This window comes from Sceloporus undulatus, chromosome 1, assembly GCF_019175285.1.
Source record: "Sceloporus undulatus isolate JIND9_A2432 ecotype Alabama chromosome 1, SceUnd_v1.1, whole genome shotgun sequence".
Lineage (NCBI taxonomy): Eukaryota > Metazoa > Chordata > Lepidosauria > Squamata > Phrynosomatidae > Sceloporus > Sceloporus undulatus.
This window is the reverse complement of record NC_056522.1, coordinates 199091511-199117933: the sequence shown is the minus strand read 5'-3', so window position 1 is coordinate 199117933 and position 26423 is coordinate 199091511. Positions and strand designations below refer to the sequence as shown.

The window sequence follows — 26423 nt, the reverse complement described above, 5'->3', positions numbered from 1 at the left end:
TCAAGATGATATAGTACAGTACCTCATAAACTTTTAGGACCTCAGAATTCATGGTGTCATCTCCTCCAGCAAGCCACTCTGTCCTTGCTCTCCAGTCATTTTCCATTTCCTCTTTCCAACTGATGCTTAACATCCCGTGGCTGTGAAACATCTTCACATCACCTCTGAGCTATGTGTGTTGGGGAGGGAATTTCCACTTCTAAAAATATTTTTAATTGACCTCTGGGCTCTCTCTATCAAACTGAAACTTCTCTTGTTTTTCTGTTCTTTTGACTGTATTCCTGTCAGCAGTCTTTACTCAAATTTGTTTTAGAGTGATAGTCACTCAAGAAATATTGTGTATCTAACTGGTTGGGTCTTGCTGTTGGTTTAGCATGATAGACAGGTGTAGATTGGGGGGGGGATTGATTGGGGGGACTGATAAAGAAAAGTCTGGTTTTTCTTTATAGAAATGACTAAGAGGTTTGCTTGGGATTGTCGGTGGTAACCTGTGCAAGCAGAGCCTATGAACTTAACTTCGAAGAGTGGTATTGCCATTAGTTTCTGCAATGCCATTCATTGGTGTGCTGAGTATGATGTGGAAATCCAACTGGCTTTGTTGAAATGTCAGTATATGAGCATTTATTGTAAGATATTGTGCAACTGCCTTTCATTCCCGTGGCTATTTATAGAGGTGATAAAACTATTTCAATAGACAGACAAACTGTATATACTCATGTATAAGTCTAGAAATTTTAGTCAAAAAATTGACCCCAAAAACCTAGGTCAACTTATCCACGGGTGAATGAAAATTCTATATTTTAACTCTTATTAAAAAGGGAACCATCTCCTGGTGAAAGGCAAGAGAGCAATTTGCCCTGGGAGCATTGACATCCCTCTATTCTCTCTTCCATCCAGCCTTTAGAGTGAGCCAAAACAGTTATGCTTGCCATAATTTTGTAGGTTCTTTGGCATTGTTTTCCTTTGCTTCATCATTTAGATCCATTGTTGCATGTGCTCAAGTTTCACCCTCGACCTATCCAAGAGTCATATCAAAATCCATAATTTTGCCCCCAAAACCTGCCCTCGACTTATACATGGTCGACTTATAGTCAAGTATATATGGTATGCTGTCGACCGGATAACTCAAACTCTTTGCATTCTTTATATAGCATGGTATATTTTTTAAACTCAAAGTACTCTGCTCTCTTTGGGAGTGACAAACATGATTTTTAAAGCCCTGTTTTTTCTCAGTACTGTACACCTTTAAATGTTTTTAAATTGCTTCCTGTGTGATCAGGTTGGGGTTTTTAAGAACTTCATTTTTAATTTGCATGAAATAGTTACCTAATTTATTGTCAAACTGCAAGCATCTCTTAATAAAGGTCTGATGAACTGCAAACAAACAAACAAACAAACATACAGACCAACAAATCTTAATAAATTAAAAGGCCAGAAGATTTCAAAGTTTTCAGTGAATAGCTTGCAATACTAAAGATTCCTACAGATTGTATATTATCTAGAAAGAAATAATGTCAGTGGATGTCAAAATGATGTTATGAAGTAAATATGAAAAATCGTCTACATATTTTCTCAACTTGCATGATTCAAAAGCATATGGAATTTATCACTGTCAGCAGTTGTATACAAAGATGAGACACATCATTATGAGATCCAGTAAAAACTGCTCATTTTGCAGAAACCTCCTTATTTTCTAGTCATCTACTTGCAGGCTGGAATCAAAAAGCATACTCTTATCAACAGATGATGACAGAACAGAAAACTGAAATGGGTGCCGTTATTCTCTTGCAGGCATAAAGCAAGAACATTTTGTTGGGGGAAAAATCTTGAGCTAATTTTGGTTCATGATTTCATACTGATGTGAATATTTCTAAATTTCTAATCAGGTACTGGTTAAATCCAGTGTACCTAAAGCAAAGCTGAATAAAATTTGTTCTGTCTCTTTTCACCCCCACCATCACCACAACACACAGTTCTCAACATAAGTCATATTTATCATTGGCTAGACAGATTCCTGCTTCTTTTCATTTCTAACTGGGTCATACTTCGACAAGCAATAAATCATTTGTTCATAACAGTCAAAATATAATTAATGCAAAATTGAGGGAGAGGTTTGCTGGTGGAAGTCTCCTGGTCTAATCTTATTTATTATTTTATTTGTTTGTTTAACTCGGTGGTCCCCAAACTTTTTCAAGCTGCACCCCTTTTCCTCTTGGACAACAACCCTAGTGTCCCCAATGCCATTTTCTTGATATTAGGTTTACTGTTCTACTGTAAATTTAAGACAACCAATCTTGGTTGCTGTTCCCTTTGCACCTAGTGTGTGTGCATAATGGGTTTACAGAAGCTGCATGCTCTGGACTGGAGGCTGGCATGGACAGGGAAAGGGGGATACTTTAACTACAGGAGCTGCTCAAAGGCAAAAGACTCTTTCCAGGAATCAACCTCAGATACTGCTTCCCCTTCTTCCACAGAGACATGTCATCCCCACACAGCTTCAAGTATTCCTTCCCAGCATACAAACATTGCTTCTTCTGCTACTCCTTCTCTCAGCCTGTCCACAGAAAGAAAGCACGAGCAGCTTGGAGTGCAGCTTCAACCCGCCAGCCAAGTCTGGTCAAAGCTTAAAAAGCTTAAGAAGGGTCTAAAATTTGAAAGCTCCTTTTTGCTGCCACATGCTCTAACTCCTTTCTTCAGTCAGTCAGTCTGTCACAAAATGGTGCCACTCCAAGCCACAGAAATGATGCCCTGCACTCAAGCCTTTCAAGAGTTTCCTGCCACTGCTAGTGAAAGACATGACTAAGAGCGTGCATTTGTGTGGGCAGGTCAAGAGCCGGAGAAAAAGGCCACAGAAAGAGAGTTGGATCATTAGAGATGTGGTGCTGGAGAAGAGTACTGAGGATACTGTGGACGGATATTGAAGGATATTAGACGTATATTTGCATTCATGTTTGGTTATAATTTGTGAGTTAAAAGTTCAGTTCCTTCAGATAATTGTCCGAGGAGGTTTATATCAGGCTGAGAGAGCCAAGTCTTGCCAAGGTCACCTTGTCGGTTCCCAAGGCAGAATAGAGATTCAAATCCTGGTCTTCTAAAGTGTCCACTGTGATTTGAATGTTGGCAATGTCAGAGTTTCCATAAGTTGGATTCAGCTTGAAGGCACTTGGTTCCTGTAATCCAGTTCTAAAAGTTTCTTAAGGGAGAATTTCTGCAGCCTGATCTTACAAGCTTTGCCAAGGCTATAGTTCTATAGTCATCTAACATTGGACTCAGTAGGGTTTCCTTTTCAATACTGTTGCACCAGGAATGAATTTTTCTGTGAGCTTGGATTTTACACACCTTTCCATTGCCATGCTTATGGTGCTAGCAGGAGACACCATCACATGAAGTGAAGCTTTGTGGTGGTTTTAAGGGACCCTGAAAAGACATTTCATACAACATTCATCCGCATCAGGGTTCTAAAGTCCATTGCTTCCCCCTTGCCTTTCTTTAACTGAAAGAATACCAATACTTTAACTGAAGGCCCCATTTTTCCTTCTTTCTAGAGGTTTTATGCACTCAACAAATGTTCGGCCTTTTGCTATCCTTATGTGGCATAATGGTTTGAGTGTTGGTCTATGAGTTTAGAGACCAGGATTCAATTCCCAGCTTGGCCATGAAACTCGCTGGTTAACCTTGGCATGTCACATGTTCTCAACCTTGGGGGAAGGCAATGTCAAACCTCTTCTGAACAATATCTTGCTACAAAAACCCAATGATAGGTTCACCTTTGTGTTGCCATAAGTTGAAAATGACACAACACACACATTGGTTATACACCCAGCTGTTTTTTGATTGGCTGCCAGTAGAGACATGTACTTTTCCTCCAGGATTTCCCCAATAGGAAGCAATAATTCTGTTAAAGAAGTAGTGATTTCCTTACTGCTGGGCTGCACACACTTGTTGGACAGCACACAAAAGGTCTTGTATCAACTATCTGAGGAGCTCCTGACTCACAAGAGAGAGGATTCTTCTAATCATTACTCCTGGTCTTAAGGAAGTGATACTAATCTTTGCAGATGGCCTTGCATTTCTTTACACTCTATACAAAGGCTGTTGAAGGTAAAATCACAGTCCTGGGCTCATATACTTTAGACTATCCCACTGAGATGCATGATATGACATGTGAGCAGCTGGACCCATAAGACAGTGTCCAACTGGCCTTTTTTGAGCAAGGTTTTGGAACAGGCAATGGCTTCTGGATTCCAAGAAGTTTTAGACAGCAGCATTTGCATAGAGCGATTTCATTCTGGTTTTCTGCCTGGTTCTTAGACAGGAACCTCCTCAGTTGCCTGTCAGAGAATGGAACTTTCTGTATATGTGTTTGTGTGTATGTGTATAGTGGGGAGGAATGAATGCAAGTCAGCTACGTATCTTGGACTTTGCAGGGACTAGAAGAATACTATTAACCAAAGTAACCTTCTAAACTGCTTAATTCATTTTATTTATTTCATTTATATACTCTATTTCTCCCAGAGTGGGACCCAAGGTATTTGTCAGAAAATCAATTTTAAAACTTTCACCAGATAGTCAGGTGTTGTTTTTTTAAAATCACAAACCTTCACATTGTACCCAGAAGGGACCATGTAGGCATGATGTTATGGTGGTTCTGGTCCTTTCTGGAAAGACAGATCAAGTCATCCCTGCTTCTCTGGAACCAACCCACAGAGGTTCATATCCTGTGTAGATGTGACCTGTAAAGCATCAGTCCTTAAGCAATGTGAAAATAAGTTCTATTAATTACAATTAAACTTATTGCCCTGCCCAGTCTTAACTATGTTTACTCTTGAGTTAGCACCACAGATTGCAGACTTATTTTGATGTCATTATGTTTAAACTAAGATTATGGCCTTCATCCACACAGGTGGAGCATCTCTGGAGAAGCCATTCATATTTATTACGTTTCTTAGACCTGTGCCATGTGAAATGGGGGGAGACACCCCAGGTTCCCACATTTTAGATAGGCCCTCAATTAAAGTAAGATTATGGCCTTCATCCACACAGGTGGAGTATCTCTGGAGAAGCCATTCCTATTTATTATGTTTCTTAGACCTGTGCCATGTGAAGTGGGGGGGAACCCCTCAAGGTCTCACATTTTAGATAGGCCCTCAATACAAGTTCCTGCTCAACTTGTATTGGCTGCTACCACGGTTCAGCATTAATGCAGTTTGGCACTGCTTTAACTGTCATTGCTCTGTCCTATGGAATCCTGGAATTTGTAGTTTGTTGTGGCACCAGAGCTCTCTGAGAGAGAAGGCTAAATATCTCACAAAACTGCAGATCCCAGAGTTTCAAACCCTTGAGCCATGGCAGTTAAAGCAGCGTCAACCTGTATTAATTCTGCAGTACAAATGCAGAATGTATTTAACATAAGAGGTTTGCAGTCATCCAAAGCTGCCATCATCTTCTTTTTGGCAGTACTTCTGTGGCTTTTATCAGCTACATAACGGACAAGGCGTCACCCAAGTGGTGATGTAACAATGGAGAACATTTCTCTCATCAAATTTCTTCTAGCATGTAGGCCCAGAGGTGCTGCCAGTAAAAAAGGTGCCAACCCAAGAATATTCAATGAATGGACAAGTTCTCAAAGTTGTAGATAGAGGTGGAGGTGAAAGAGATTGGCCAGGCATAGCTTTGCCCTTTAAGAGCAAGGTTTATTCATATTTTATCTTCAATGGAAAGGAAGGGTGCTTCTTTAATTTTGTTTCTGGGTTCACTGTCAATTCTACATTTTACCAGTTTCCTGCAGTTGTAGGTAGACTTGTAAAATCTTTTGAGAATCTATGCCTAACATCATCAAGGTAAAAGCATCAAACTCTCTCTCCCCCCGCCAAAGTTAGGGCCCAAACAGACAGGCGAAAATAAAGCTGCTTCAGGTCACTTTGGAGGTATGCTGTTTAAATGATGCATGCATCTTAAGAGGACGGAAGCCACACCAAAGACACATTCCAGTCCTAAGGACTGGAGTGCAGCTCTGGCACAGTTTCTGGCCTCTTAAGATGTGTGTGTTGTTTAAACAGCATACCTCCAAAGTGACCCGAAGCAGCTTTATTTTGGATTGTCTGTTCAGGCCCTTAAACATATTTAGTTAAGTTTCATTTCCAACTTGCATGCTTTTTAATTATCAAGTGCAGATGTTTAGGGATAATTTATTAAATCTTGTAAAAAAGAAAGAAAGAGAAAGATATGCAATATCTTGTTCGGAAGATCTGTTTGGTTCCCTTTTTATTCCTTTTTTTGCTTGAGGTATCAAAGCTGCATCTTGTTTTACTCTCCTATTCCTTGAATTTTAATATCTGCTTTTATATTCTGCTCATTTTTTGTCTTATCTGTAATATTTAATAGAGTGTATATAATTTTAGCTGAAGTTGAGAAACCAGAAGTTGGAATATAAAATATTTTTAACAAAATCAATGCATAAAATATAATCTCCACTGATTCTGCAGGAGAGCACATCCATGCATGCTCATCACTAGTCAGGAATGAAGCAGGCATGTAATTAGGCATTCAACACAGAAGTACTGGTAAATAAATCAAGCAGATTTGAAAGAGAACCTTTTATGTAGATTTTACAAAGATGGAAGATAGCATAGTTGGTGAGTCACCCAGATGTCTTCTTTGTTGGCCAATGCTGAAGTTGAGCAGTAGTGATAAAGGCATTTCTCAACTTTTTGTGGAGGTCTTCAAATGATGGTGCAAACAAATAGAGTTCAGCAGACCAGATAGGTCTTATATATTAAGATCTTTCACTGAGGAGGGACAGTTTTTTCCTTTTAAGCCTTTGTTCCCTTCATAACGATAGTTAACTATCTAATTGTTAATTATGGTTTCATAACCTGTATACTGACTTTGGTAGGTTTCAGTTAGAACAAGAGTTTGGGGGGGGGACCTTTGGGATGACAACTTCCAGAATGCACCAACCAACACTTGTCCCAGCATGAAATACCAATTAAACTAGGCAGTTTCTAAACCTGTTGTTGTTCTGTGCCTTCAAGTCATTTCATTTCTGATTTATGGCAACCTTAAGATGAACCAATCATAGGGGTTTTCTTGACAGAATTTGTTCAGAGGAGGTTTGACCTTGCATGAGAGCTCAACCAGTGGGTTTCCATGGTTGAGCAGGAATTTGAACCCTGGTCTCCTAGCGTCCTAATCCAACACTCAAATCATTACTCCATGCTGGCTCTTTAAGCCTACTCTAAAGGTGACAATATGTAAAAATTGACTAGCTATCTGATGGACAAAAGCTCTTCTTCACACTAAAATTAATATATTGCATTAGAATTAGAACTAGTGGTATTAGCTTGTACAGGAGTAGGCTTCTGATAACTACTGTATACTCGTGTACAAGTCGGCCTCTTGTATAAGTCGAGGGAAGGTTTTAGGATCAAAATCTTGGATTTTGATATGCCCCGTGGATAAGTCAAGGGCAGAATTTAAGAGACAGATTTTAAGGTTGGCTTCAAAGTGGAAGTGGAGGGGGGAAAAAGAGAAGCTTGGTTTTCAGAGGAAATGCAAGGAGGAGGAGGAGAAGCAAAGGTTTGCAAATGGAGGGAAAATGGGGAAATGCAAAGAAGAGGCAAGGTTTGGAGATCAGTTTGCAAAGGGAGGGAAAATGGGGAATGCAAAGAGGAGGCAAGGTTTGGAGATCAGTTTGCAAAGGGAGGGAAAATGTGGAAATGCAAAGAGGAGGCAGGGTTTGGAGATCGGTTTGCAAACAGAGGGAAAATGGGGAAATGCAAAGAGGAGAAAGAAAAGTTTGGAGATAGGACTGAGAAGGGAATCACTCCATGCAGCACACTCACACTGATGCCTCACAGCTCTTTCAGAAAGCGCTGCCGAGGCACGGAGAGTGGGACATCAGGGCTACTTTTTAAAGGAGCTTTATGAGCATTATTACTGTTTGTTGCTGTTGTTGTTAACTGTCCTCCAGTCAATCTCAAGCCATGGTAACTGTATTGACCCTTGTATAATTTGACCCCAGATTTTAGAGTCAATATTTGGGCATAAATTTCTCGACTTATAGTTGAGTATAATATACAGTATATGTTGCATGTGATACTTGTGAGTGGAAATGCTGCTCTAGATGTCAAATTGCAACTCCCATGATCATTGCCATTTGCTCTGCTGGGAGTTGCCACAACTCCCGCCCTTAATTTTGGAATCACTAGACAAAATTCACATCATCAATCTTGCTCTCTCATATATGTATGCTTGCACACCCACATTCAAACACACTTTTAAACAGCACACTTAAACAGCACTCAGTCCCTGCCACTTCACAAAAGTTTTCCCCCTTCTCACAGGTTTTGGCCCTGTAGTTTCAGGGAATGGGAAATTGTTGATCTGGCAACCCTATCAACATTTCTAGTTTAAAAGGGACCGTTGTTGCATGTGGTGAAAAGATAACTGTGTCCACTGCCATTAGAACAGAAATATCTGGAACAGCAGAATAAATGATCAAATCTAGAACATAGCAGCTTCCTAGCAGAAGGGGTGTTAGGAGATTCAGTTCCTCCAATGTTATGATACTAAAACCATTTGCTTATGTCACAGTGTGTTTGACAGTTCAGGATCATCCTAGGCCCTGAGGCTTCTGAGCCAAAACTGAGACGTAAGCATTATGCATTAAGTACCAACTACAGTTGTTCACAGTTCATTATTTAAATGCACAACATATATTTTTGTTTGAAAAATAAGACAGAGATCTTAGCTAAAAGGGCTGTTCCCAGATCAAGATAATATAATGGAGTTATTACTTCTCACTTACTTAAAGAGATGGGATAAGGAACATTTAATCTATCCTATTTGACTTTAGCCTGAAGGTGAATGCAGAACAGAGCTTTGGATTCATGACAACTAGGATGGAAGAAGGAAGCTAACTATGTAGACCCCTTGAAGAATCTTTGCAAATTGCATCAATGAATCAGTTAAGCCTTGGAAATCATAGCAGGCTTCCGCTTTAATAGCTGAGCTGCAGATCTGCACACATTTCTCTCCTCTTATTTAGAGGCAAGCTCACCAAAACTAGAGAATTTGCAACCCTGTCTCCCACCTGGAGATGACCCACAAAAAACTGGTCAAATATCAGGCCTAGAGATCTTGAATGGAATCTCAATTAGAGTAGAATCCCTGAAATCAATGGGATTTATCAGTTATGAGTTACGTAAATCCCATTGAGTTCAGTGGACCTAATCTAAGTATATTTAAATCTAGCCCTAATCTAAGTATATTTGATTCTGAGTCCAATCCCTTCTCCATTATAGGTCCTGGATAATTCGTTGGAGCTTACACTGTACTTTTCTTTCTCTTTTTCATAAAATGGCATCTTTAATAAAATAGAAGAATCAAGGTTCAAGTCCTTGGGTAGATAACAATTGTCATATTTGATGTATGTTTGTTTTGCATTTTTGGAATGGCCATCATAGACGGAGCGCTGCAAATTGTCTTTCTGTGGAAGTAGTTCACGTGTTCTGCTTTCAAATCATCGTGAGCTTAATAATCAAACAAGGTGAACACTAGTAATGCTCATATACATATGAGTAAATGAGTGGGCAGATGTAGTTGGCCAGATGTTCTTGGACTGCAATTTCTATAATCCCTCATTATTGACAATGCTGGCTAGGGTGATGGGAGATCTAAGCCCAAAAACTTTGAAAAGGCCACACACAGTTGCTCACCTAACTATCTGCACATAATGTGGTCACACACCTGTATTTCTTTCCATGAGATCAAGTGATCTCAGACTTTAGATGCTACAGATTCTGCAGATACTACAATACTTCAAGTGTGTGTGTGTGTGTGTTACAATACCTTGATTGTTTCTCTGTTTATTTGTTTATCTCCTAGGCAACAGAGACTTTGCAGTAAATGATCCTTTGGAATTCAAGTCAAATCAATGGTTTGGGGCATCGGTGAGAGCAAAAGATGACAAAATTTTGGTAAGTTCACATGTCATTGTGGCTGTTTGCATGCATATAAATAGAGTGGTCTGAGTTACCTGAGTGCCAGTGCTTAAGTAAGCAGTTCACACATGAAACAAGTATCAGCAAGCTTTAGGGCAGTGATGGCGAACCTATGGCATGAGTGCCAGAGGTGGCACTCAGAGCCCTCTCTGTGGGCACATGTGTCATCACCCCAGCACAGAGTTTGCCAGAGTTTATTATTAGAAAGCCAGAGGGACATGGCACTTTGCAATAAATAAGTGGGTTTTGGGTTACAGTTTGGGCACTTGGCCTCCAAAAGGTTCACCATCACTGCTTTAGGGAATCCAAAAGTTTGCAGATGTATCTAATATGTGGGGTGTGTGTGTGTGTGTGTGTGTGTGTGTGTGTGTGGAGATTTAAGTGGGAATGCAAAAATATCCCTAAATATCAGTGAGAACCAAAGATTCTCATTGGACAAAGAATGTTGACTGGCTGTTGGAAGGAAAGGTGAAGAATTGAGAGGAAAATGCACTGGACTGTCTGAAGCACCCCACTCTGTCAACATGAGTGATGTAAAATCTGTTGTTATTGAAGCTGCTGTATTATTATTATTATTATTAAACCTTTATTTATAAAGTGCTGTAAATTTACACAGTGCTGTACAACAGTCTTTATTAGACGGTTCCCTGCCCTCGGCTTACATCTAAAAAGACACCACGCAAAAGGAGTAGTGGTGGGGAAGGGGATGAGGGCCAGCAGTTCCTCTGTACCTCCAAGGCCTGGACCAAGGCAGGTGGACTGGAGGAGGGCTTGGCTTCATAATGGATGGTTATCTTCATCCAGGGAGGCAAGTGACAATTAAGCAAGGCTTGAGAACGCTTCTCTCGAACAGGATAGTCTTCAACTCCGTTCTGAAGCTGGTTAAAGAATGATGGCTTTTGTTCGCGGGGGAAGAAGGTTCCAGGAGTGAGGGGCAGCGAGTGAAAAGGGGGTGAATCTGGGATGGGGCAGAGGAAATCCGGGGCTGGGACAGTAGACCTTGACTACCAGAACGGAGGGCCCGAGTGGGAAGGTGAGAAGAAAGAAGGTCTGATAAGTAAGGAGGGGCCAACCCATGGAGGGCTTTAAACGTGGACAGCCGGAGCTTATACTGAATATGGAAAGGGAGGGGGAGCAGTGAAGGGATGCCAGCAAAGGAGAGATGTGGTCAGAGCGCTGGGCGGATTTGATAATGCTTGCAGCTGAATGCTGGACAGAAATTAAAGGACAGAGGTGAGAAAGAGGAAGCCCTGGCAGAAGGATGTTCAGTAATCAAGTCGTGAGATCACTAAGGCATGGACCAGGATCTTGGCAGTAGAGGCGGAGAGAAATGGTTGGGATTTTGGCAATATTGGCCTGTTACAGACAGCCAAATAAAGCTGCTTCGAGTCACAGTGGAGGTATGTGGTTTCAATGATGCATGCGTCCTAAGAGTCCAGAAGTTACACCAAAGCCATGCTCCAGGCTGGAGCGTGGCTTTGGTGCGACTTCTGGACTCTTAGGACGCATGCATCATTGAAACACCATACCTCCACTGTGACTCGAAGCAGCTTTATTTTGGCTGTCTGTAACAGGCCATTGTACAAAAGAATCTACAAGCCTTGGCTGTGGTCTGGATCTGAGGGATACACGACAGAGAAGAATCAAAGATAAAACCAAGACTGCGGACTTGCTGACTGGTTGAATAGAAATGTTGTCCACAGAGACAGAAACGGAGTGTTGAAGGGTGGACTAGGAGAAAGACAAGAAGCTCCGTCTTGAACATGTGAGCTTCAAATGCCCATGGCGCATCCACTGCGAGACAGCTGTGAGAAAGACGAAACTTGCTGTTCAAGCCTTGGAGAAAGGTCAGGGATGGAAAGATATAACTGGGTGTCATCGGCGTACAGATGGTAGGAAAAAACCAAAAAGAGCTAATGAGTTTACCTAAGTCTTCTAGCTTTGTCATCCATTAAGCACACCTAAATCATATATGTGCCTTATCTGCACAATGGGTAGAGTATATGTAAACTAATAAAAAATTTCTGTGAAATTCTGAAACAACAGCATAGTTCTGTGGGAAGTTAAACCTGGCAGAACCCTAAAGCCCCAGAGACCTATTGTGATCTGGGGCATATAGAATAGGAGATAGCATCTGGAGGCAGATTAGGTCCTTTGAGAAGAACCTTCTTCCAATGTTCTCATTAGAGGCTAAGGAAATAACCTTGTGGAATTTGGTGCAGTTATCCATAATGAGACATAGGTTAGGCATAGAGCTGCCAGGCATTCAATTTTTCCAGGAACAAGACCTGTTACAGACAGGCCAAATAAAGCTGCTTCGAGTCACTTGGAGATATGGTATTTCAATGATGCATGCGTCCTAAGAGTCCAAAAGCCGCACCAAAGCTGCACTCCAGTCCTTAGAACTGGCACATGGCTTTGGTGTGGCTTTCGGCCTCTTAGGATGCATGCATAATTGAAATATCATACCTCCAAAGTGACTCGAAGCAGCTTTATTTTGGCCTGTCGTAACAGGCCATAGAATCATAGAATCATAGAGTTGGAAGAGACCACAAGGGCCATCCAGTCCAACCTCCTGCCATGCAGGAAATCCAAATCAAAGCATCCCCGACAAGTGGCCATCCAGCCTCTGCTTAAAGACCACCAAGGAAGGAGACTCCACTACACTCCAAGGGAGTTTTTTCCACTGTCGAACGCCCTTACTGTCAGGAAGTTCCTCCTATTGTTGAGGTGGAATCTCTTTTCCTGCAGCTTGCATCCATTGCTCCGGTCCTAGTCTATGGAGCAGCAGAAACAAGCGTGCCCTCCTCAATAGTACATCCCTTCAAATATTTAAACAGAGCTATCATATCACCTCTTAACCTTCTTTTCTCCAGGCTAAACATCCCCAGCTCCCTAAGGCGTTCCTCTAATAGGGCAAGGTTCCAGACCTTTCACCATTTTAGTTGCTCCCTTTGGACACACTCCAGTTTCTCAATGTCCTTTTTGAATTGTGGAGCCCAGAACTGGACACAAATTCCAGGTGGGACCTGATCAGAGCAGAATATAGTGGCACTATTACTTCCCTTGATCTAGACACTTATTTTTATGATGCAGCCTAAATCGCATTGGCCTTATTAGCTGCCGCATCACACTGTTGACTCATGTTCAACTTATGGTCTACTTGGACTCCTTGATCCTTTCACATGTTGTCTCCTTAAGCCAGGTGTCCCCCATCCTATATTGTGCATTTCATTTTTTCGCCCTAAGTGCAGTACCTTACATTTCTCCCTGTTGAAGTTCATTTTGTTAGCTGTGGCCCAGCTTCTAGTCTATTCAGGTCATTTTGAATTTTGATCCTGTCCTCTGGAAATAGCTATCCTCCTAATTTGGTGTCATCTGCAAATTTGATAAGTATCCCCAATTTTTCCTTCCAAGTCATTGATAAAGATGTTGAACAGTACTGGGCCCAGGACAGAGCCCTGTGGGAGTCCACTGGTTACTTCCTCCAGGATGAAAAGGTGCCATTGTTGAGCACCCTTTGGGTTTGGCCGTCAACCAATTACAAATCCACGTAACAGTTGCCTTGTCTAGCCCACATTTTACAAGCTTGTTTGCAAGAATGTCATGGGGAACCCTGTCAAAGGCCTTACTGAAATCAAGATATACTATATCCACAGCATTCCCTTCATCTACCAAGCTAGTAATTTTATCAAAGAAAGAGATCAGATTTGTCTGGCATGATTTGTTTCTCTGAAACCCATCTTGACTTTGTGTGATTATGGAATTGCTTTCTAGATGTTCACAGACTCTCTTTTTAATGATCTGCTCCAGAATCTTTCCTGGTATCGATGTCAGACTAACTGGCCGATAATTATTCGGATCGTCTTTTTTTCCCTTTTTGAAGATGGGAACAACCTTTGCCCTCCTCCAGTCTGCTAGGACTTCTCCTGTTCTCCAGGAGTTTTCAAAGATTATTGCCAATGGCTCCGATATTACATTTGCCAGTTCTTTTAATACCCTTGGATGGAGTTCATCTGGTCCTGGCAACTTAAATTCATTTAGATTAACAAGGAATTCCTGTACTATCTCTTTACTTATTTTGTGCTGAAATTCCCCTATTCTGTCCTCTGCTCCTTTATCCTCATATTTGGGGGCTTACAATCTGGTCACATATTGAGGGGATACAGGGTGCCCCAAATCCTGCTATCTCTTGATCTGTTGAGAGTGAGCATCAGCTGCTCTCACAACTGACCAACCCCCAGCATTTGATGTTTGCAGCACATTGGGCTGTTATATGCCAAATGCTGGAGGTCCATCTACTGTGTTCACAGCTGGCATAGTGAGACAACCATTCTTTTTCTGCTCTGGCAAATCCAATAAACTTATTGTCTTGTGATGGCTGGCCTACTGTTATAAGATTTACATTAGTTTTGTTGGTTCCCATGGGAACCTGGAGATCTTGCAAGAGGCTTCTCTGTCACAAGACCTGAGGAAGCCTTACATAGATCTGCCTCCCATGTTCCCACCCAGTCTTGAGCTGGCCAGGCAACCAGGTCAATGATAGACCTCTCCTCCAAGAACAAAACACTGAAGTTCTTCATCTTTGGGTGGCCTGAGGAGCTTTCTTAATTTACTTCCACTAAAGGAGGTGCTTTTAGCCCTTCTATTTCCAGAGCCAGAGGAATGGCTGGCAGGTTGTCATTTGCTTTGGCTTTTGGGTCAGTACAGCTATTTCAGGTCTCATGACAGGCAAACGTTCCAGGATAGGGGAGGCAGGTTCCATCATGCAACTGCTAGACATTTCCCACCAGCCTCCTCAATTCAGGGGGAGAGGGTGAGGAGGAAGAGGAAGAAAGATAGCTGGAACTTGTCAGACTCATCAGAAGCCAGCAGCTTATTTTTCCACCAAATGCAAAACTGAGGCATGAATGGAATACCTCCAACACCCAGTTACCATGCTCTTATAACCCCCACAGGTTTCCTACAAAACTTCATTTTCAGAGATAGTCTGTCCCATATTGGTGTTAGGGAAATCTGGAAATCAGTTCATCAGCTTCTATTCCTCCTGTAAAACTAATTTGCTGTTGTATGTCTTCAAGTCATTTTAGACTTATGGCAACCCTAAGACAAACCTAACGTGAGGCATTCCTGGCAAAGTTTGTTCAGAAGAAGCTTGCCTTATTATCCTTCCGTTTCACTTGAGTCTGGGTATAACTTTCCTAAGATCAGTAGATTTCCATGGCTAAACAGGGATTTGAACTCTGGTCTCCAGAGTTGTAGCCCAATACTCAAACCACTACTGGCTCCCATAAAACTATATATATATATATTTTTTTGGTTCTTATGTGCCTTCAAGTCATTTCCAACTTATCGTGACCTGAAGGCAAATGTATCATGGGGTTTTCATGGCAAGATTTATTCAGAGGAGATTTGCCATTGCCATCCCCTGAGGCTGAGAGCATGTAAAAAAATAAAACTTTTATTTTCATCCCATTTTTCTGTAATAAAACAATCCAAGCATCTAGCAACAAGTTAAAACATCCACATACAATATTACATAACAACATCCCCCCTTAAAAATAATTAAACATAATACATTTAAAATAGAGTACTAAAATATCTATTAATGATAAACATAACATGTGTAGTGTTGTAGCATAGTACATGGTGTGAGAAGGCAGTCAAACTATGGCCAGACAGTTTTATTCGGGAAAGGCCTGCTGGAAGAGATCCGTCTTGACAACTTTTTTAAAGCTGTCTAAGCTGGTCATTTGACAGATCTCGTCCGGCAGGTCATTCCATAGTTTGGGACCAATTGCAGAAAAGGCCCTCTGGGAGGTTGCAGTTAGTCTGGTCTTTAAAGGCTGCAGTAGATTCCTCCCAGAGGACCTGAGTGTGTGGGGTGAATTATATGGAAGGAGACGATCCCACAAATAGGTTGGACCCAAGCCATGTAGGGCTTCATCATGCAACTCCCAGACAATGTGATTTGCCTAAGGCAGTGGTTCCCAACCTGTGGGTCGGGACCCCTTTGGGGGTTGAATGACCCTTTCAGGGGGGTCGCCTAAGACCATTGGAAAACACCTATTTAATTACAGTTATGAAGTAGCAATGAAAATAATTTCATGTGTTTGGGTCACCACAACATGAGGAACTGTATTAAAGGGTCGTGGCATCAGGAAGGTTGGGAACCACTGGCCTAAGGTCACCCAGTCGGTTTCTTGGCTGAGCTGGAAATCGAACCCTGGTCTCCAGAATCATAGTCCAACACTTAAACCACTATGTCATGTTGGCTGTCTATAAGAAAATTAGATTTTTGGCTCTAAGTGACCTGTATTAAAATCCCATTTTTATCACTGAATGCCTAGCATGACAGTACTGTACAGTATCTCTCATCCAAACACACTCATCCCAGTGACACATTTATTCCACAGGTCATATTTCTCATCTGTGCAGTAGATGTTTTGAGGAGCTCCAGGTTATGGCAGATGCTGACACAGCCTTGGCAGTTGGGTGGTGCCAGGGAATTAAGAGTTAGAGCTCACTGAAAGTCAGCTGGCATTAGGAATTTGACTTGCATATTTTTTTTAAAAGCCACACTCTCCACCCCAGTTGCTTTACAGAGTACTTAATTTACAAAAGCTTTCATCAAGCAAATAATTTTCTTAAAGCTGCAAACAAAGCAGTTTCCCCCCTATGTTCTTGATGCAGCTAGCCAACATGTATGTAAATGCAGTTGTAATATTTTGTTTTGTTAGTTTTGCCTAACTGTTGTTCGCTACAGATTTTCCCAAGTCTGTAACAACTTGCCTATTCTGAAGAAACAGAATTCTAAATGCTGCCATTTTACTTTATCCTCAGGCATGTGCCCCACTGTATCACTGGAGAACTGAACAGAAAGCAGAGCGGGAACCTGTAGGAACTTGTTATCTGCACGACGGGTCTAACACTGTTGAATATGCTCCCTGCAGGTCAAGTATGTGGAGAATGTCTTGCTGTTGTAATTACAGTTCTGAATCTATATTATGTGTGCTTTCATCTTTAATGCACAACTTGAAGGGATGAGTTTTCCTAAAATCCACAACAGTGATTTTCATAGGCGCCTTGGCGGGGGCGGAGGGATGAAGAGAAGACAGAATCTTCTTCAGCACTCCTTGAAATTCACACTGGATGCAGTTATCAGAGTAGACAAAAAGATCCAAATTTAGTAGTGAACTGAAGGTAGTGATGGAAATGTGGAAACAATGATGTGTGAGACTGGATTTTGGCTTTTATTTTTTCATAGGACCATGGCAGTTGACTAGGCAGTCCCAGTGGGCCAAATTAAATATGTTGTTAAATCTGTGGCTGATATGATGCTGTCTTAAAGGACAAGTGTTGATAAATGTGTTATGCGTGGCTTTTAAAAATGGCAAATAGCTGTTGTGGGGGTTCAGTCAAAGTAATAGAAAACATTGAAGGAAATTAATCTTTTCCTTTCATGCTATAGCCTTGATGAAAATCACTCCCAAGAGCTGCTGTTTGGCATGTTAGAAAAGCATTCACACAGGGTTGGTCAACCTATAGCCCGAGGCCTGATCAACTGTGTCCTGCAGCTGGATTTTGAAAGCCCTCTACAAGTGATCAGTTCAAGCCTCTCCAAAAGCAATTTTCCCTTCTCCATCAGCCTGTTAGATGGAGGGGAGAGGTAGAGATGGAAGGAAGGGGAAGGGGAAGAGAGAGAAAGAATAAGGTGGGAGATGGAAAGATGGTGACAATGAGAGAATGAAATGGTGACTTGGCTGCTTTGTCGTTTTGTCCCATCAACTGCTGGTTCCAGCCCTATCTGTTATTAGTATGATAGCCTGACATGCCACATCCAAGTGAATGTGGCCCTTGATAGAGAAGAGATTGCACACCACTGTTTTTATAGATGTGGGAATAAATGTTGAGATGCTCCTTCATATTTATCTGTATAGGTAGGTCATAGAAATATTTAGGCTAGAAATATCTTTCTAAAAAATGCTACGGGTTTATTTTTGCAAGGTATAATTTAAACAGCAACAACAGCATTAAAAAACACACTAAGGCAACATCCACTGATATTTTCATAAAGCCTGCATAGCTGCTCAGCATGTAGAAGTTGAGATACAAGATCCATCTTGTTTGTTCTGTCAAATAACGTTGTGACTTTCTAGGTCACACAGGCCATTGTTCATTGGACTGTGACAAACTGGGCACCCAGAAGACTTTGTAAAAAAAGGAAACCAACCATAATAACTAGTCAATCCAAATTTATTTGTGAATTGTAAGAAATACATTTCACCCATCCTTATGGAGGCTCAGAAGAAGTCAGTGGTATGTTTTGGAATGACTAACTTCTCTCCTCCCTGCTCTGTTGCATAAGCAAGAGATAAAGAGGGAGGGCATTCCAGAATGTTTTCCAGGATCCAAGGACCATAAAATGCGAAGTGAGCATTTCATTCTAATCAGTGATAAAGATAAGAGATTGTTGGTATTTCTGTTGTAAAGCTCTGTACTCAGAGGATTAACCACATCATAAAAAGACTCCTCAGACTCACTTGTGGTATGCAAGGGATCAGCTCTGGAATTCCCTTTCTTTTCCTATTTTAAAGACAAAGGATATCTCAGAACTATGCATGGGTTCCCAATCTGTAAATAGAAAAGAAGAAGAAAAGAGAGCACATACTTACCATTTTAGAATTTCCATACACTTTGAAAAAGGAAATATTTTAATTAAATAGTTATTTTATTATATGCAAAGGGATCTGGTAATGCCTTTGAGACTAGCTGTGTGAAAGAAGTTGTAGCATAAGCTTTCGTAGACTTGGGGTGAAACAGACTGCTCCAAAGGAGCAGCTTGGGGGTGAAACAGACTGCCCCTTTGAGTGCTGGATTGGGGCCGTGGCAACCACATGCTGTGGCCCCGATCTGGCATTTTTTTTTGGACCAAAAAGAAGTGGCAAAATATTGCTTCTATTTGGCCCAGAAAAAAGCTGCCCTTGCCACTGCAGTGGCACTTTCCCAAGCTCCTTTTGGCATGCGGTGTGCGAACACTGTGCCAAAAGAGTTCCGTAATGCCACCCGCTATGTCGTCAGGCAGGTGACATGATGCTGGCTTGGGGCTGGTGTCAGGGCATGCATTGTCCAAACACTATGCCCCACACCGACCCCAAGCTGGCACTTACTGCCAGTCTGTACAGCCTGTTGGTCTACCTCAGACCAAGACTATGAAAGTTTATTCTACAACTTCCTTTGCACAGCTAGTCTCAAAGGTATTACAAGATCCCTTTGTTTACTGATATTCCAGACTAATATGGCTGTATCTCTGGATTCTACCCCCTTTATTTTATTGTATTTTTTAGTACAGTACTTTAAAAAAAATCTCATTTTTTATTTTCATTGAGATAAGGTACTTGGAAGTCAGTCTTGTATAAAATACAACCAAAAAGCCAAATGAAGCCTATTAGCATGGCAGGGGGTCTAATAAGGCTATTTCACCAGGCGTATTGAAAAAGCCATCTTCCTGAAATACTATGGTTCAAAACACACTGCAGAAATAATCCAGTTAGAGACCACTTTAACTGCCCTGCAGTGTGTTTTGGATTTTTGTCTCTTAATTCTCACCACAAGCAATCATTCCAGTTGGCTATAGCAGAGAGAGATGTGGCCATTCCTCCAGCCTGCTAATGAACAATATATTTTCTCCTCTTTCCTCCCCAACCCCCCCTCCTTTTTTGTTGCTTTTTTTTTTTTTTTAAGCCGGCAGGAAAAAAAAGCCCCCCCCCCCAAAATATCTATATATAAAGTAATCCTGTAGTATTTTTTAACTAAGGAGTGAGATAAAAAGAGTTTAAATATCTTGGGTCCCCAGATCTTAGTGGACTACAACTTCCAGAATTCCTGACCACTGGCTACATTGACTGGGGCTTCTGGAAGTTGAAGTCCAACAACACTGGGGGACTGAAGTTTGGGAGTTGCATGCTTTAAAGATGTCTCCTTTTACCACCTAACTGGATCTTGTAAAAACAAAATAGTTGACGTGATCTGTAGAAGCTATGTCTCATGGACTATATTGTCCATGGCAGGCCACAGGTTGTGAAAGCCTGTCACACTGGGACCCTTTAGCACAGCTGCTGGTGTTGGAGTTAGGCCTTGCTTTCACAAGGAACAGGTGAGGTGGTGAAGCTGTTTCTGGATTGTATGGGTGCATTTCCCAGGCTCATTTAACTTTAAAACAACAACAGCAACAAATCATGAGCATGGAAGATGAGTGCAAGTGAGGTAAGGTTATACTAAAAACTGCAGGCTGCTTCTCTCTTGCTGGAGAAGTGAAGTAAAAAGGCTCCAGTTGTTGCAAAGAATCAAAGAATGGAAAACTTGCACACTCTTTTAACTTAGAGAAACTCTGAGAAACTAGGGTGGCACTGTCTTTAAGAAATTGCAGGGAATGTGAACTGCCTTGGGTCCCACTCCAGGTGAAAGGCAGTGTATAATTAAAATAAATAATAATTAAATAATAAATAATAATGGCCTGGCCCAGACGGGCCAAATGCGCCATGCTGGTGGCCTACTAGGGTTAAAGGACCGTGCGGCAACCACATGGTCCCTAACCCTAGTACAACGCGGCACCATAAAAATAGTGCCGCCCGGTGTATACGGGCGCCGCCATTGTGACATGACGGATGCATAGCATCCGCACGTCGCGCCATGTCAGTTACATCATGAGTGCACCATTGGCGCACTTGGGCATAACTGGTGCAGCACAAAAAGAACCCGCGGCTTCCCTGGGGGGGGGGGGGGGGGGAAGGCACCAGCAGGCCTCGCTTTTTGGGAGGTCTGTACTGGGCCAAAGTGACCCCTGGCATTTTCATAAGGTAAAGTGGCTTAAGGGTGTTGCTGTGTGAGGAAAAATGGAGGACTAAAACTAGTTGTCTTCCTTTCCATGCACACATTTACAAAAGTTACTTTCTGAAATGGAGAATTTTACAAATTTGGAACAAAAACTGCAGACTGATAATGTGGCAACACTGAATAGACCTTGAAGGCTTCAATTACTGTTTAATCTAGGTTGCCTCTAAAGGCAGAGAAAGATGGGGTAAAAAGATGGTTTAAATATCTTGGGCTCCCAGAAAAAAAGATAAATCCATGTAGATGCCTTATTTAACAGCACCACTTGCCTCCCTCTAGTCCTTCCACCCCAAGCACTGTTAACAGCCTCCTTACCATTCACACAGGGGTGGTGGTTTTATGACATTAGAGTTGTGTTGTAATATAGTTGCAAATCAATTTCATTTTATCTTCTTTCCACAGCAAATATTGATGCAGAAGGGCAGGGCTTTTGTCAAGGTGGATTTAGCATTGACTTTACCCAGGTATGGAAGCATGTATTGTGTGTCTTCTTCTTTCAATACTTGACAGCAAAGGGGATAAAAGATACTGTAGAAATCAATTCTACACAGCCATACCTGTCATGCCTTTGTGAATTCTTATCATTTCATTCCTGTTGTCTTAAATTTATACTTCTGGAAGTCACTGCAAGACTGAAACAATTTATTCAGTTCAGAATTTCAAAGGAAATGTGAGCAAGTCATAAACAATAGAAATTAATAAAGGGAAGATAGCATCTTTCCTACCATGTTAGCCCTGTTACAGAATATAAAAACCTATTTAAGAATTTCCATTTGCTTTTGTTCAACAAGCTTGTTCAATCTAAAATCATAATTTTGGAATGTTACAGCAAGAAATATATTGGTCACTATAGTGATTTCACAGTGTAACAAGATGTGCATATATTAGTAATTATGGTAGCTAAGGATGAATCCTTTGTAGGAGAGGCAAAATGTTTATTTCCATTCTTGTATGTGCACACTTGGAATAGTTCTGGTTAATGCATTCAGAAAAGAATATTGTAGAAGTAGGAAAGATGCAGAAAAATGGAAATCAGATGACCAAGGGGCTTGAGTAACTCCCTTAGGAAGGAAGATTGCAACACCTGGGAATTTTTAACTGTAATGGAGAGGAAATAAGAGGCATGATAAAAGTGTATAAAATTATAGATGATGCAGAAGAGATAGAGAGATATACGGTATGTTTTTTCTTACTTTCCCATAACAGTAGAACTTGGGGTTATCTACTAAAGCTAAATGGGAAATTCAGGATAGATGAAAGGAAATACTTCTATATTTAACACAGCACATAGTTAAATTGTGGAATTCACTGCCACAAGATGTCGCGATGGCCTACAACTTGAAAAAATGTAAAGGACAGTTAGACAAATTTATGGTGGAGGTAGCTGTTGGCAGCTCCTAGTCAAGTTGTCTATATGTGTCCTTCAACAAAAGGGGCAGTGTGCTTCTCAATACCAATTCCTGGGGAGCTAGGAAGCTAGTGACCATTTTCCTTTTGTCTTATTTGTGGGCTTTCCATATACTCTTGTTTGGCCGCTGTGTGAACAGAATGCTGGACTAAAAGATCCCTTGGTCTGGTCCACCAGGGTTCTTACAGCAATGTTAAAACAGGGGAAGGGTCTCCCCAGTCCATCATGGACATCTGGATGGTCAACTGTTGGAGGTATAGTGCTGGACCTGATGGTATTGTGGCTTCTACTTCAATGAGATGATAGCCCTCATCTCAATATCTCAGATAATATCTATGGCAAACACACAAAAGAGGAGTGGAAGTATGCCCCCTGGCCATTTCCCACCCTTCTGATGCAGACACTGGACTAAGGGGCTGTGCAGACAGGCGGCTAAATGCCACTCGTTTTTGCCCCAGAAGGAAGCTGTGGCAACCACAAGCCATGGCTGCCAGAGGGATCACAAAGAACTTGCTTCTGGCCCAGTTCTCTTTGCGTCCTGGAAGGGGCACCATAGGCGTGCTCACACACTATGATGACACCCCTTGTATGCAGCTCCGTTTGGGCACTGGGCACGACGAGCATCATCATAGTGTGTGCCGTGTAAATAGGCATGCACCAAGATAGCACCTGGATGGAAGGGTGAGGGCTTGGAGCGTCCAGATGCTCAGCCCTCACCATGCCTACAGGCCAGCACAAAGTGTAAGATATTATCTCATGTAAGGCCACACACTCAGTTCATAGCAAAGAGGTGACTTAAATTATGCTTTCTTGCTTTGTAGCCCAGTCTCCTGAGGCTTAAATAAATAAATAAATAAAAGTTGCTTAGAAGTCAAATGATAAATACATGAAACTTTTAGAAAAAGTAGCAACTTGGAGGTTAAATAACAAAATATAAATACAATTTAATACAATACAAGATAAGTCTAACTAATTCCCTACCCTAGGTTGAAGAGGAGGAGGAAGAAATTTTACCAGCCTACAAAGAGAGGCGGGGGGGGGGGGATGATATTGCACTATGATGAGAACAGTTGATCAAGGAAATTCAATATCTAGGAATGTCCCTCTTGTTGCTCAGGTCTCTGATAGTTCTAATTCCAAAATACAAAGAGCTCATTTTGGAGTGTATTGAGATACATGTTCCTTTACATATTGAGCTACAATTTTATTTTTCCTAGAAAAACAAAAACTGACCTTTTATTTTCTTTGTAGGGAGACAGAGTACTTCTTGGAGGACCTGGCAGTTTTTATTGGCAAGGTAAGTCAAGGCACGTGGCTAGCAAAATGATGATCATCTGACTAATCTTCTGGGGGCCTGACTACATGATATGCATATATACGTAAACACCAGTGACTTTTTTTTCTTATAAAGTTCCCAGGGTGGTTAGTGGTTGGAGTCTTGGGCTATAGGAGACTAGAATTTGAAGCTCTGCTCAGCCGCTGAAACCTACTGTGTGACCTAGGACCAGTCACATTCTGTCAGCCTCAGAGGAAGGACATGGCAAACATCCTCTGAAGATACCTTGCCAAGAAAACCCTATAACAGGGTTGCTATAAGTTGGTCAATTTGATGGCATGTAACAAATGCAACAACAACCATTTTGCTTCAAGAGAGGACAATAGACCTGTCTGCACTGGCCAAAATAAAGCATTCTTCTCCTGTCCTCTTGGCAGGGAAACTTTTTTATAATTTGGAGTCAATTTGTTGGCATGTATCAACAGCAACAACAACCATTTTGCTTCACAAGAGGGCAATGACCCTGTCTGCACTGGCCAAAATAAAGTGATTTTCCCCCTTCCTCTTGGTAGGGAGACCAAATGAGACATGGCCAAACCCTGTTTCTGGTGCAAACAGACTGAAAACCAGCCCATATAGCACCAGAACCAGGGTGTACCCCTCTTAAACTATATTAATACCTCCCTCTGCTCCAGTTTTTCCAGGAAGATCCAGAGCTCTCCTTTCCAACACTGGGTGGCTGTTTAAAACACATCATTTTAAGCCAATGCCATCACTGCCAGTCATTCATTCTGAGATCAGAACAAGGTGCCCAGCCGTGCGATTGTTGCTGAGCACCTCATTCTGATTTCAGAGCAAAGCAACCTGTGGCAGCATCAGGTGTGCCAGGCGTGGAAGCATCAGGTGTGCCAGGCAGGTCAGCAGGACAAATATGTGAACAGCTGCCCCATGGTAGAATGGAGGGTCTTTGTAACAGGGGAGAGGTGAGGCAGATGCCTGGCCAAAATACAGCAGACTGTCCCCGGAGTATCTGGTCAGCGCAGGCAGGACCAAAGTAGGCCTTAACCCCTAGTAGTTATCAATGCTAGAATAGAAGCATTGAATCAGTTATGTAGATCTCATTGATTCAATGAGTCTACTCTAGCTGTGATTGCCAGTAGGATTTAGACTCCCAAGCAAAAGAGGGTATTGCGTGATCACTCACTATTGGTGACACAGGCTAGGGCTACCAAATGTATCTGGAGGGCTGCATGATTCCCACCTTTGGCACAGAGTGAAGAAGTGGGAAGGAGTGCTTAAGCCCTTTCCTATCTGCTTTTTCTTTATTCCAATTGCCTTCATTTGTAATGCAGCATCACATTTTCACCATGTTTTATCTTTTGCCAATATGTCTTGGATGAAGAGTGTGATGGGTGGGTAGGGGAGAGATTTAAAGAGGTTGGTGAGGAAAGGGTTTCTCTGTTCAAAATTCAGAGGTGTTTTAGAGGTGAATTATTTGAAGGATAACAATTACACATCTCCATGAAATAGATGTTGTTGTTATTAGTTCAGTTTACATGCCACATAACTGTACTTCAAATGTTGTGGTGTATAAAAGAAATTAGATAAACTTACAGTGCAATCTTCACATTACAAAACATGAAAAATAATTGAAGTCCAAAACACACTGCAGAAATAATCCAGTTTGAGACTGCTTCTTCCTACCTATGAGTGCTTATGCCACAATGTTGGTCTTAAAATGCCACAAGACACTTAATTTTTCTGCAATAGGTTGGCACAGTTACTTTTCTAAAATACCTATATATTACTTCCCTATTTTTTTTTAAGTTCAAGGAGCTTTCCCCTTATTTTAGCCAGAAGTGGAAATCATTTGGCCTTCCAGATGTTGTTGAACTACAATTCCCAGTATTCCTACCACAGGGCTATGTGATTCCCACCTTTGGTTTGATCTGATCTCTCTGTTATAAAAACCCTTAAAAAATAAACAATATAACACGGAAGTACTGTTCTAGGTGGCTGTTTGAGGTGTGCCTCTTTTGTGTTTCCTTGTGTTGTAGTGTGATTTTCTTGGAACTACCCTCCATTACCTGTTTATCTCTGAGTCAGTGGGACTGACAGCTAAGTAGACTTGTATAAGACTGTACTGTGAAGGGGCAACAAAATTCCTCTCATTTTCCATTTCATAATTGTACTCTTGCTTATATGTCCTCCCCTCTCCTTTTCTCTAGGTCAGCTTATTTCTGATCAAGTGGCTGAGATTGTGTCGAAGTACAACGCTAAAGTCTATACTACCAAGTATGAGAACCAGTTAGCAACACGGTCAGCAAGTGCGGTATTTGATGACAGTTATTTGGGTGAGTTTCTTGAAAGTCAAATAGTAAGTTGAAGGTACCTGATTAAAACTGCAAATTCTTTTAGTGGTGTCTGTCTGCCCTGAACCCTGATGGGTATAATGTGCTGGAAAGAGGGATTCTGGACAATTATGAGCCACCTGATGAGGTAGTAGGCATGCAGAAGTCTCACTGTTGGTCTTGGCAGTAGTCAAAATAGTCAAATTAGTCATGACAGCATAAGCTTGTATAAGACTGTGCTGTAAAGAAACAACAAAACTTGTTTCTGTCATGACAGCATAAATCAGAAGATCTGAAAGTTCAACGTTCTGTACATCTTATATTGTCCTGTATGTATAGCTCATTCTTATTTCCAGGTAAACAAGCAGAAACACATATTTTTATATTTCTTGAGACAGGCATTAGGATATTTAAAAAAATATCAACTAGTTTTGCACCTCTTTTTTTTTCTTTATTTAAATAACATCAGTGTTAAGTTCTTTGTTTAAAGC

At 41.4% G+C, this 26423-nt stretch overlaps 1 protein-coding gene across 3 annotated transcripts in view; it reads left to right on the top strand.

The window, feature by feature from the left end:
- The window catches only part of ITGAV (integrin subunit alpha V), a 101838-nt gene that overhangs the window by 19704 nt on the left and 55711 nt on the right, over positions 1-26423 (top strand). For 2 of the 3 annotated variants that reach the window (XR_006103675.1, XM_042465071.1), the window contains exons 3-7: positions 9889-9980; positions 16848-16962; positions 21300-21361; positions 23557-23602; positions 25810-25935. Coding sequence is in view for 1 of the 3 variants with exons in the window: in XM_042465071.1 (XP_042321005.1) it covers positions 9889-9980; positions 16848-16962; positions 21300-21361; positions 23557-23602; positions 25810-25935 (441 nt within the window). In the remaining 2 variants the exon portion in view is untranslated. Of the gene's footprint in view, positions 1-8632; positions 8654-9888; positions 9981-16847; positions 16963-21299; positions 21362-23556; positions 23603-25809; positions 25936-26423 lie in introns of those variants that run through there. The other variant, XM_042465082.1, reaches the window with a different exon arrangement.